The sequence below is a fragment of the Gavia stellata genome, chromosome 1 (assembly GCF_030936135.1).
Source record: "Gavia stellata isolate bGavSte3 chromosome 1, bGavSte3.hap2, whole genome shotgun sequence".
Taxonomy (NCBI): domain Eukaryota; kingdom Metazoa; phylum Chordata; class Aves; order Gaviiformes; family Gaviidae; genus Gavia; species Gavia stellata.
Genome location: NC_082594.1, coordinates 9,944,205 through 9,957,051, shown reverse-complemented (window position 1 = coordinate 9,957,051; position 12,847 = coordinate 9,944,205). Strand labels below are relative to the sequence as shown.

At 39.6% G+C, this 12,847-nt stretch overlaps 1 protein-coding gene across 2 annotated transcripts in view; it reads left to right on the top strand.

The window, feature by feature from the left end:
• NOX4 (NADPH oxidase 4) overlaps positions 1-12,847 on the top strand; it is a 108,742-nt gene that overhangs the window by 14,064 nt on the left and 81,831 nt on the right. For both annotated transcript variants that reach the window (XM_059822355.1, XM_059822346.1), the window contains exons 6-8: positions 1,553-1,580; positions 4,736-4,808; positions 9,316-9,396. In XM_059822355.1, coding sequence (XP_059678338.1) covers positions 1,553-1,580; positions 4,736-4,808; positions 9,316-9,396 — 182 coding nt within the window. The remainder of the gene's footprint in view (positions 1-1,552; positions 1,581-4,735; positions 4,809-9,315; positions 9,397-12,847) is intronic.

Here is a 12,847-nt window from a genome sequence, read left to right as displayed (position 1 = left end):
TAGTGCTATGTGACATATATTGGGGGTTTGAGGATAGTGAGATTTGAGACTAATTTTGCATTTTTAAACTGCGGTGGGAACTGGAGTATATATGCTAAGAGTGGATTTAGTTATCTGCATGAACTGGACTGGAAGCTGATTTCTACTTACAAAATACTTCGTTTGCATGATTTCTCTGACTGGTGCAGATCTCTTGAAGGCATACCAGAGGCCTAGTCCCTCCTCCAGGTGCTTGCTTGTGCATTTGGCACTGGAGAGATATTTGCAGATTTTAGGAGTAAGACCAGAGTCCAAAACTCTTTCTTCTTTGGGCTACAATCAAGTTCTCTCTTGTTTGTATTTATTCTAGTCTCAAGTCTGCATATATTTTCTACCAGCTTCATTAGGAAAGATTTAGAATGACCCTATCCCAGCTGCATCCTTTCCTGGAAAAGGAGAGCTTGACTCAGCCCAGGCTCATAAGGACCAACAACCAAGGTCTTCCAGTCCCTGGGTGAATGATCTAATCATGGAGCTATTCTATGGCAGACAGACATGCCAACACCAGCTATTGTGCTGAGGTTCTGGATTGAACTGGAGTGTTTGCATGTGTTAGGAGTGGTCTAATAGACTTAGCCTCATCAGGAACATTAGCAGGAGCTCGCCTCAGGCAAGAACGTGCCAGGGTGTGCATGGCAGCCTGTGCTAAGCAGCCTGAGGAATTTTGCAGTAGAAAATGAAGATAATAACAAGTTTTCAGAAACTCTGGGACAAAACCTCCCAGATTTTAGTAGCTCTTGAACCTTTGTGCGTGAATTCCACTTAAACGTGTTTAACTGTGGTGGGGAGTCTGGATGCTACTGTCATCTTCTGTACATGGGTGCACAGATCTGTATGCAGACAAGATCAGGGGACGCTTTGTTTTTCCTGGCCTGTATGCAAACTGCTCACCTCCCCTCACTGCATTTTACTGCAAGTTTAAAAAAAAAAAGGTTTTTCTCTGCAGTGAAGACAAAACCTCATAAGGCGTAGGACTCAGGGGGAGTGAGGCAGTTGTTTCCTGTGAGGTTGACATATTCCCTCTTCCTTTCACATGTGGTGAAGGACACGGGAACATCTGGCCTTGTATTGTCACCTCCTTTGTGTTCAGTCCTGCTTCACTGGAGTCCACTGCAAATCTCTTGGTGATGTAACTGGCAGTAAAATGCTCGCTGCTGGTCTTTCATTTAAATTCAATATCTCTCTCTCTTCTGCTCCCCTCTGTCCTCCCAAGGGTATGAGGTAACTGAGTAAAGTTAGGATTTAAAAAATAATTATTTGTAAAATATCTGGATCCTAATTTTTCATAACAGATCAGAACTGTCTTCAGTGGGGGAATGCAAAGGCTAAAGGTTTAATTTATGTTGAATTGCAGTGAGTGTAAACTGCTACCTAATATCAAATCCATTCCTGCATCCAGATTTAGGGATTGCTTATGCCATCGAGCGCGAGAGCTTTATGAGCTACTTATTCCATTATTCATAGAGTATAAAATCACATATGTTGACTTTTTTTTGGCCTGTCTGTTTTTCAGGACCCGAGGAAACTGCTTTTTGCTACTGGTAAGTCTGTTGCAAAACTGCATGAGAAAGTTTGCTGCTTCCCATCATCACTCTCCACACAAAACATTTTGATCCTGTGTTCGCATGCTCCATTTGTTGTATCTCAGCTAGGTTGAGATGTGTTATTTGTGTTAATATAACCTGGGTTTGCTTATCCAATAGTCAGGAGGGAGGAGTTACATAAGCCCTGTAGTAGGATGAGCAGCATCTTCAAAGCTGTTGTTGTACAGATGAGTCAGTGGAAAATCATCAGTTTCAAACAGAGATTCTGCATAATATTAAAACCAAATTCCTAAATGATCCAATTTCTGGAAAAAGAAACACAACAAAAAAGTGGTCTTCTTGCTTCAGCTGGTTTATTTAAGGGTTGGTTTGACTTCAGAGCCATCTAAACTGTTACACGGGAATCACGCTTCAGCACTCATAAAGAATAAATTAGCAAATAAATTTTTGGTGCAGTAATTCAGAAGGGAGCAACGTTTGGGTATGGAGGGGCAGGCACAGGCCTGAGCTGTAGTGCTTCACAAGCAGGTAAGGGTCCTTTCTGAGGGCATCTCTTTCACTCTTACTTAGATCAAATGCAAAAATCCCAACTTGGTAGCATTGAAGGCAAAGTCCAAAGGAATCAGTCTGGACAGCAATAAATGGGGTTCTAGACCTGTCAATCCCAATGCATTTACTAGAATTGGCAGCCTGTGGGAAAGGGCTTTCCGAAAACCCTCAGCAAGGTTTAGGTCAGTTGAGTAAAGGAAGTGAGAAAGTGGAATGGTAGAAATTGAGGTACAAGTTAACTGCTAACTGGAAATAGGTTGGGTAACTGGTGTAGTTAGTGAATCAGTGGTGGAAGCTTGAAAGAAGGTAACTCACAGAGGAGGGAACTGAAGATGGGGAGGGAGAATCAGAACAAGGAGCTAGTATTATATTTAATATCTTAGGGGGGAGGGACTTAGGGTGAAGAATGAGTGTAGGGGCCCTATCAAATATTGTCACAGCTTTTGGGGACACCTTGAGACCTCTCTAGCTGAGCAGAGGACTTGCAAGGTGGAACTCCTTTTACCCTCTGACAGCCAGGAAAATGCTGCATTTTCAAAAGTTTGAGCACATTGTTGCAAAAAGCAGTGATTCCAAGTCATCTTACATTTAAAATTACGCAGATCACTCCCCATCCTAACAACTGGAACTTAACATTTATTATTTGTGCTGTGGGAGTGCCCAGACAGGGACCAAGATTTTGCTGCACTGGGAGCTGTACAAATACGCAAAAAAAAGGATCTCCCGCCAAACAGTTCAGAACTAGATTTATTGACTGATTTTTTTTAACACGGTGAAGAGAAGGAATAAGGAGTTGGAAGGATTTACAGTGTGATGGCTTTTCAGACCAGTCCCGGAAAGAACCTCCTTGCTTAAGGGTGTGAGGCTAGCTCTGGGAGGAACAAGTATTCAAGTTTATAGGTAGTGGAGGAAAAGAGAGACAGGGACAGGGAGGAGAGGAAGCACTAAAAATGCACTGGTGAATTGGGGCAAGGTTGTGAATGATTTCATGTTTGCAGTTTGATGGAGAAGAGAATTGAAGAACTGGATGTAAAAGGTGACCTGTGGCTTGAGTGACAACGTAGGAAGCTGGATCAAGTGCTGTACTGCAATTGGATTGGAATTATTTGTGTCAGAGGGGAGACTGATTGCACACTACATATCAAATTAGATTAAGAAAGAAGAAATGAAGAAGGAGGCAACAGAAAGAATGCACATTTTTTATTGCAATTGCTTTTAATTGTAACCTTTCCATGAAGGGGTGAAATTGTGTTTCTTATACAGTCCATGACAAAACTTCCATTGATTGTAGGACCAGGATTTTTCCTGCAGTTTGTAAAACTGAGGAGTGATTTGGGATGCATCAGATTTTGGGTATCAAGGCTTTTCAACAAGTGGATATTGAAGTTTATAAAAAGATAAGATTTGAAATTGATTGCTAAAGAGTCTAAAAATCTCAATCAATTATTTAAAAAATTAGCTTGTTCTTATCATTAGGATGTGATCCTGTAAGAGATCCTGGACCATTAAAATCTGTGGTTTTGCTATTTATGTCCATGAAAGCTGGTTGAGATCCTTATATTCTGGCACTAAAACATCACTTATTTAGCTTTGTGCTTGCTGATTGACCTGACTGACTTTATTTAAACCCAAACACGTGGCTTTTAGGGTGACCAGAGACTATGCTTAAAAACAATCATTCTTCGAGAATTAAAAGGTTTTGATGTAATGCTTCATGGATTTTAGGTTCTTAATTCTTAATTCAGAATCTTAATTCCTAGGATGGCAATTCTGAAGATAAGGTGCTCAGAAAAAGTGGCAACTTTGGTTGGGATTTTTCTACTCTATCTTTAGGCTGATGGTTTACTGTACTTTATGGGCAGGATTCTACTTTAGGATGAGATGAATCATGCTGTAGAAATACTTGTTTCTGTCCTTTGACTTAAAAAAGAGCCGAGGATAGACTAGTTCTGATACAAGTCTGCATTTGAGCAGATGAGTCCAATCCTTAATGTTTTTAACCTTTCCTTCTCAAATGCTGGCTGTAGATCACTCTTACAGACCTTGCTCTACAGGCAACAATTTCAAGCATGATACAATGCCATGGAGAGTAATTTCAGGCTCTTTCTCATTCCAGGATGAAATGGGTTGGCAAACAATTGTAGTGACAGCTTGCATAGAATTTGATTTGCTTGAAATTTTGTCCCTGACCAGGTTTTTAATTGTTGTGTTCAACAGAGTTTAGGGTTTGGAATAAAAAAAAGACATAAAGGAAGTTGTACAGCCAGTCTTACAAATAAACAAATAGGATTTGTTCTTGGTTACTTGCTTAGAGACAAATGTCATAAGCAAATGATTACAGGAGCAAAGACTAATAGGAAATTAGTGATACATGGTAAAATGCAAGGAAAAGGGCAGTTTTCTCTGGGAAGGTGGGAAATAATACAACAGCTCTTCTTTCCTATCTAGTTTAACACATGAAATGTCTTCAAAAGACAAATCTATGCAAGAGTTCGATTGAATCATGATTTGTATGTCTAATAACTTCCACTTTTTTAAAAGGTCATAGGAGACAAATATACCTCTTCAAAGTTCAAGTGTAGGTTATCTTATGTCTCTTTTAGTTCCAGGTCTGACTGGAGTCATTATGGTGTTAGTATTATTCCTAATGTGTACAGCTTCCACATATGCCATCAGGTAAGACATCATCTGATCATTATGCTGAAAAATGCCATTTGAGTAATCATATCCTCATACTGATTAAAGGGAATGAAGAGCAAATGCAGTATGAGGCAAGAAGTATTTAAATGAGTGTTAAAAATACCAGTTTTCTTGCCTTGTTTTTTTTTTTAACTAGCTTGCAGTAAATTAGCACAGTAAATTTTGTATTAAAAAAAAAGACAAAACCTGATTAAATTGCCTTCAGGGAAAAATACTGTTTGAGGAATGTGTTCAGTTAAAAATCTCGACCTTTAAAAATTCAAATAGTTCTTTTTTCCTGTTTGTACAGGGAGGCAGTAAACTAAGCATATGGAAAGTTCTGTCCAGTGCATAAATTAAATCCACTGGAAGTAAAATAAGATGATCTTTATCTTAATTATTTTCACCAATTAATTGTAACAACAAACTGTAAAAAAAGGCAACAAAAACTACCAGCAACGAAGCAAACCGAAACAGAATTGTGCTGCTTAAGTAGAATGTTTTTTTTTTTAAAACTCTGCTTCTAGTTGTCAGATATATTCTTTTTAATGTTGATTATCATTTTGAAACAGCAATGCAGTATTGGCTCAGAGTAGCTGCTGGGATTTCTAAAGGTTTGGTCCTCCAATGGGTTCACATTCTGGAGCAACATTATTGAACACATACTGTAGTACATTTGAGTGACTGGTACCTTGGAGGATCTAGCCCAACGTTGTAGCCTTTTTAAGGCTTGGATTCTGTGATTGAAGCATATAAAAAAACCCCTTGATTTTTGTAGCAGTCTCTCATGAATTCAAAGACTGATTATGTAAATACATCACCTCAGTTCAGCAAACACTGAAGGATATTTTAATTCCATATCTTCAAAAATTAATGGTGCTCCACTGATATGAGTTTTGTGAACTTTGAACTAATCTGTCTTTCCTGAGTAGTAATGTTATCAGACGCTGATTCAAGAAAGTAGTTCAGCGAATATTTGTGCACTTTTTGTACACAAAGATACTTCCAGGGTTGAGACCTGTGTGAGGAACTGTAGGCTACAGAAGGGCAGGATAAGACTGCTGCACACGATGGCAGGCATGGCTGCACATTACAGAGTCCACACAGATGGCTCTACTTGCAAAAGAAAGCCAGTTTGGGGAAGATGGAAAAATAAAACAATTACTTCACTCTGCAGCAGTGAGCCAGAACAAAGTCCTGTTTCCTCCAAGGCCATGATAAATTAGAAAAAAGAACAGCATTTAATAATGACTGAGAAACTTAGGAAAATATATGTAGTTGCAAACATATTCTTGGAAATAATAATTTCGGGGTTCATGCAACAAAGGTTTCCATCTTTCAAAGTTACATGCTTATTTCCTTCTTCAATTACTGTAAGTGCAAGTGCTTTCCCATCTTTCTGCCATCTAGCCAGCAGAATCAAAGCCTTTAAGAGATCATGTGCATCTCCTGTTACTCTAGCAATAATTCTTACTTAGAAATTTTATCCTGGTTTCTCCCTCAGGCATATGGCTCAAGCTTGTCTTTATAGTGTGTTTTCCTAAGGAAACAAGCTTCCATGTGCATCTTTCTGTCCCTTTTCAATCTCTTTCCCTGTGGATTCTCACGTGCCTTATGATGGCTAAGCTCATGCTATAGTCTTAGGAAAATGAATTGCAAATGTTCACTGCCTATCAGAAGCTGGGCTTTTTAAAAAGTATTTCAGAGACTATTACACTCTTTTGGATTTCAGCCCTAATCCGCTCTGGCACATTGATCTGCTTAATCATTTTTTCCTTCATATGTTCTTCCTGAAATTTTTCTCTGCATGATTATCCTGCTATTTTCGTGCCTTTACTTGTTCAGTAAACTGTGTGAATAAGTATTAGGAGGATTGAATTAGCTGCTAAAGTTTTAAAGGGGGAAAGTGAGTGTTGTTTGAAAAATTGTCTAAATTTTTGCCGTGTCATACCTGAGAATTAGACCAACATTTTTGTTCAGTAGTTGTTTGTTGGAAGCGTTATGACATTATTGGAAAATACAATGAATCCTGTGAATAAATGTTGACATTTCTGCTAACTTTCAAATGAATGTTGTTCAAGAGTATTTCCATTGAACACAATTACTAGTGACTTTGGAAATCATATATTTAAAGGGAAATGAAAATATAAGCTGCTCCAGTGCCATCTCTTTCTGTAACTAAATATTCCAGTCTTCAATTTCATCTTCTAAACTACCACATTTTTAAATTTTTAAAACTAGCTGTAACAGGGTTAAAAATATTTTTCCAAAACTGCGCTGCTTACTGTGTCCCTTTAAAGCATGGAAATCTCCCCTTATGTTTCTCAGTAAGTTAACTCTTGTAGGTCTTCACCTGCAAAATTCTAAACTAGTTAACCAAAATTAAAATTAGATATTCAACTTGATCTCAGATCTTCAGGACTTTGAGTTCCTAAGAAATGCATTCATTCTGTGAATGCCCTAAGAAGAAGGTAAAGAAAGTAATAAGTGTTCTGAAGAACTATAAAAATATATATGTAGCAGTAGGAGGATTATTGAGTGTATTAGAATACTGTATGTATCTGTTGGACACACAGTTTAAGAAGGATACAAGTAAGAAATATATAATTATTAAAATGTTGGAAAATATGCTTCATGGTAAGAGATTCAAGTATCTCCATCCCTTTAGTTTAAGGAGGTGAAGTTGAGAGGACTTGATTACATTTAGGGGAACTTGATACATGTGAGGAACCAGGATTTTATAGTAGAGGTATCTGCAGAAATGCTGAAAGAAGAATGAATTGCACAACTGGCTGGAAGCTGACGTTTAGACATATTCAGACAAGAAGTGTACAGTAATCTTAATCATTAATAATAATTAGCTGTTGAAAACAACATGTCAGAAGCTGGATTGACTTTCCATCACTGAAATTTTGAAAAATTGGTGCATTCTGAAAAAAGTGCTCAAGATCCAATAAAAATTAACTCGGTATGCAGCTTTTGGTATTGTAGCAAGATACCAGATCAAAGCAGAGCTCCAAGACCTGTTTCGGGTTTGGGTGTAAATGTTATTCTCTTTGTGCCTTTTCACTGTGCCTCCACTCCCCACACCATCATCCTTTACTTTCATCTTACTGATGTTCACTCCCACAACTCCTTACAGATACTGGTGAGTGACTGCATGGAAATGCCTACCAGCGTGCGGGTAGTTAGGACTGGGTTGAGCAGTGTCAAGGAGGAAGAAGTGGTAACGTGGTGCTGAATGGAAGAAGGATGGCAGGGCGAAGGCGGGGAGGGGTGGTTTAGAGTCCCTTGCTGTTGCTGGGTTCCTTAGAACTGCCCTTGCTTAGGTTTTATTTTGGTGGCCCTCAGACTATCAAAATTATTTTTTCTGTCTTGAGAAAGAAAACAAAAAAGTCCTGTACTGACAGAAGCAAATGCAGTGTACATTTCAGACGTATTGAAGCAAGGGTGGTTAGCTGTTTATATAAAAGGCCATAGGAGGGAAAAAATTCTGAATAAAGTTAGCTATGTCGGAGGATTAGCTTCTTAAACTTTGTTCTCAGAGTTAAGGTTGTTTTTTATTTAATAATTGTTTGGCTTATGAATGGGGGTAGGTTTTTTGGTTTTGGAAGCAACTCTGCTACCATGCTGTGTAGTGTGAGAGCTGTGTTTGTGTGCTATGAAGTATAGTATTTTCTTAACCATTTGGTTGTTGTTGTTTTTTTGGTGACTATTTTACTCAAGAAAAAACAATCAGGCTTAACAGAAAACAGTTCCAGATGGGTATTTTCTTTGGTCTTGGTTCTTTTTACATTACCTAATAAATTACTGATGAAAGGAAGTCCTCTTTCCCCTTCACCTCTCCTGATCCTCACAGTGGTAATGTTCTTGTTCTTCCCAAGACCATCAGTCCTAGAGCTCCACCGTATGTGGTCTCCTGCCCCGAAAATTCTCCTACCTGTCCTCCTGTTGCCTCCTTGCTCTAGTTCCCTTTCCTCCTGTGTCTCCTTCCACTCCATACCCTCACAAGTTTCTTTCACCTTTCTCACCAGCCCTTCTGCTGTTGTCTATGCTACCTGTTTGTATGTTGTACTAGTAGTGACATATTAAACACCGTGGCCCTGTATTGGGGCAGGGAGAACGCAAGGAGGCCCTCACTGTAAAGAGGTTGAGTTTTGAGCCTGGAGACTGAAGAACTATTCTAGCTATAAGGATCTGATAGGGACTAAGTAGGACCTATGAAAGTAGCGAAGTCTCCTAATTTAGGAACAGTTCAGCTGGCTCTGTACTTCTATGTCCTTCGTCTCTCTTCCTCAACTTTTTACTTCTGTGCTAGTCACCTGTTCTTCTCAACACTTAATTGCTTGCAAGTGCAGTGTGCCGGTAGGAATACGTACTGGGCTTTGGCTATTCTACATGACTACGTGGTGTATAATGATGTCCTGTGTGCACAGATCTGCTTTTAATTAGCAGTGATTCCATCTGAGTGAAACAGCATTGAACCATGGTTTATTCTTTTCAGGGTTTCAAACTATGACATCTTCTGGTATACACACAACCTTTTCTTTGTCTTCTATATGCTGCTGATGCTGCATGTTTCTGGGTAAGTAAATGGAAAACACTGTCCCTTTTCCGGAAGCACAACCAGAAAGAGCAGTTCCCTTGATTACTACCTTTCCCGAGCTCGCTTGTGCACAGTGGGCCAACTTCTTGACAAGATGCTATACTCTTCTGTTTTTCAACAGTTTATTGTTTAAATAAAGTTCAAGCTGTAGCTTGGAGAATTGTGTGTTACTACAGCCAGCTAGCATGAACTTCTTCACTTTCAAGTTTATTCCTTGTCCATGTTACCAGTTTCTAGCGGGAAATCAGGAAAACATTATTGTTTCTTTTCTGCCCCCTCTTCCCTGGCTGCTGAGAGGAGAATGTGAAGGAAAGTTGCTCATCCCTTTCTCTTTCCTCTCTACCTTCCATTTTGATTCCTAAGAAGAGGAAAGGAACAGCCTCTCCCTAATTATCTCTTTCTCATTGCTATGATACAAAATTTACTAGTTTTTCTTCTTGTTTTCACAAACATTTGACTGGTGTTGATGTGCCATGAAGCTGATCGTCAGGTCTGTATCTGGCACAAACAAGCCCAGCTCTACCACAAGGTAAAGCACCTTCCACAATTTACGCTGTGTGAAAATCTGGTCCATTAACATCTCTGAAGTTTCCTTTGTGGATGCAGGTGCAGAGATTGGTATAGGGAAGGGAAGGTGTATTTGAACGAGGTTTATTTCTCCATGTCATCAAACATCTGAAACAGGGGGTGCTGGAATGTCTGTGTGACACTCAACACCGCTGCTTAACGTAAACAGTGAAAGGTAATTAGGCCTAGCAAGATCACGGTAGGAATATATTTTTGAACAAAACAAACACAGCTTGAGATCTGGTGAACTGAAATAATGAGTTCAAAACAATTGAAACTCCTGGACACAATTCCAGTTCTCTGTGTTTTTTTGTTTTTTTTCTTTTGCTCTTATTCTTAGCTGAGGAAGATGGATCTAACCTGTTCTCCCCATCCTGGGGCAGGATAAACTTCTGCTAAATTATTCTTCCCAGGTGTTTGTCTAACTTTTTGAAAACATCTGGTGACTGAGATCCTCTAAGCTCCCTAGGCAATCTGTTCTGGTGATTGCTTTCGGAGTATTTTCATGTCCAGTTTAATTCATCTCCTTCACTGTATTATCCTTTGCCCATTGTCTTCCTAACCATGTTGCCACTTCATGAAGGAAGAAGTCTAGTTGGAGAAGTTCTCAAACCAAGGCTGCAGGAATACACCAAGCGTTAAACAAGCTGCTTCTTGTACACAGCCTCCTTAATACTGAATTGGAAAACCTTACAGTGCGAATCTAAAAGAACTGAGTGTCACTTAAAAGTGGGAGAAGAATGAGTCATGGAGAGTGGGAGTGAGTTCAAGACTAAGATGCCTAAATGTAGGCCGCTACATGTTTTCTAAGTGTCTGTCTCCCATTATAGTCTAATGAGTTCTAATAAATACAGTCAATGGAGCCTTCGGAATGCTTCAGCTAACCTGCTGCTACAAAGATCTACCTTTAAGTGAGCTGGATTGATTTCTGTGTTCCATTGGTGATACTGATTAGAAGATCTCTTCTGAGAACAAAGGAAGCTTAGACACCAGTGCTTAGGTGCCCAAATGACTCCTACATGGCACGTCTCCCAAGTGACTAGTGACAGGACTAGAGGAAATGGCCTCAAGTTGCACCAGGGGAGGTTCAGGCTAGATATTAGGAAAAAGTTCTTTACTGAGAGAGTAGTGAAACATTGGAATAGGCTGCCCAGGGAGGTGGTAGAGTCACCCTCCCTGGAGATATTCAAGGAGCGTGTGGATGTGGCATTGTGGGATGTAGCTTGATGGACATGGTGCTGTGTGGTGTTGGGTGGGTTGTGGCTTGTTGTTGTTGTGTGGTGGGTTTTGGGTTTTTTGGGGGGTTTTTTTTTTGTTTTTTTTTTTTTTTTCCAGGTTGGACTTGATGATCTTACAGGTCTTTTCCAACCGTAGTGATTCTGTGATTCTGTGATTCTGTCTTAGAGTTTTGCAGAAACATGGCCAGTTACTCTACAGAGCAAGGCATTTCCTGTGGTTGGGCTGTGCAGGCAGCATTGGGTGAGGATTTACCTGTCTTGGGAGTCTCTCCTTTTGAGTATTTTCACAGTATTCCTGGATTCTTCTTTTGTTTCAAACTATGATAGGTATGTTCTTACAGTATCCTCTTCAGGGTAGCCAAGCACTTCTCAGCAGTATATAATGTGACATGATTCATCTGTCATATGTTACTGGTTTGTTCTTTTGTCCCTACCCTAAGGGAAAGTAGAATCTTCCAGGGAATTATTCTTAAAGACTTTTGTTGCTCTTGTACTTCTTGCAGTGTGACTTTCAAAAATTTTAGTGGCTTAAGGCTTGGTGCATATCTACATTAATTTATCTATATTTTAAGCCAGCAATAGCAACAACAAGAAATAGTTTATGTAAGAACAAAAGCTTCGTGTTTCTAGTACCAATATAAGGAGCTATAAAACATATAAACATCTGGGGCCAGATCCTCAGCTGATCCAAATTTGGTATTACTCTGGAGTTAAGTGGGTTATACTGGTTCATGGGAGCTGAGAATAAGTGTCATTAGAGTTATCCAAGGATTTCTCTTCTGAAGGGTGAAAATTCTTAAGATTCCATCCATACATTGACCTTTGGGAGACCCCTCAAGCAACTCACCTTGAGTATAGCAGTGGAAGATGGAAGAGAAGATAGGAGCAGTGAAGTTCCCTATAAGAACATTGAGAAACATTGACCTCTAGCTTATCATCATAAAAATCTCAAGAAATAGTGATACACATTTTCTAGCTCTAGCCAGAAGTGAATGTTGGCTCTATTTTGGGTGTGGAAAATTGGGGCAGAGGTTGATGTATGCCCATGCAAATAGACTGCGTGCTGTGTTGCTCAGCCAGTAGGACACTTTCATACAACTTGCCCTTTTTGTCTCTGCCATTTTTGTTTGCTAAAGATGTCTGTCTCCTACTTACTGACATCCACACACTGATTTTTTTTTATGTATTCAAGAGTTGTACCAAATAAATATGTGAGGATGTGTCTTAGGCTCCTTAAGAGTCCTGCAGAACTCAACCTTTCTGGGAACTGATCTTGGGTGTGTAAGACAACTTGTCTTTCCTTGAGAGCTTCAGAAATGGGAGTCATTGCAGCTGCTGTTAACAGGCAGCTTTGTCATCCCAGTTTGCCACTCAGTTAGCATGTTTGTAATAGTTTAAACAAAGTAGAGATCACTGGAGGGGATGCTCATGTTTGCAGTTCAGCTATTCATGTCTCAAGGAAAACTTTGAATCCTCTTTTGGGATTTTCTGAGAACAGAGAAGCTGGGGGAGCAGCTGGCAGGCATGCACACAAGGTTGATTGGAAAAATATCGCATGTGCTGTGACTTCCAGCTAAATCCATGAGGCACCATAATATTTATGGAGCAGGGAACTAGCATAATGC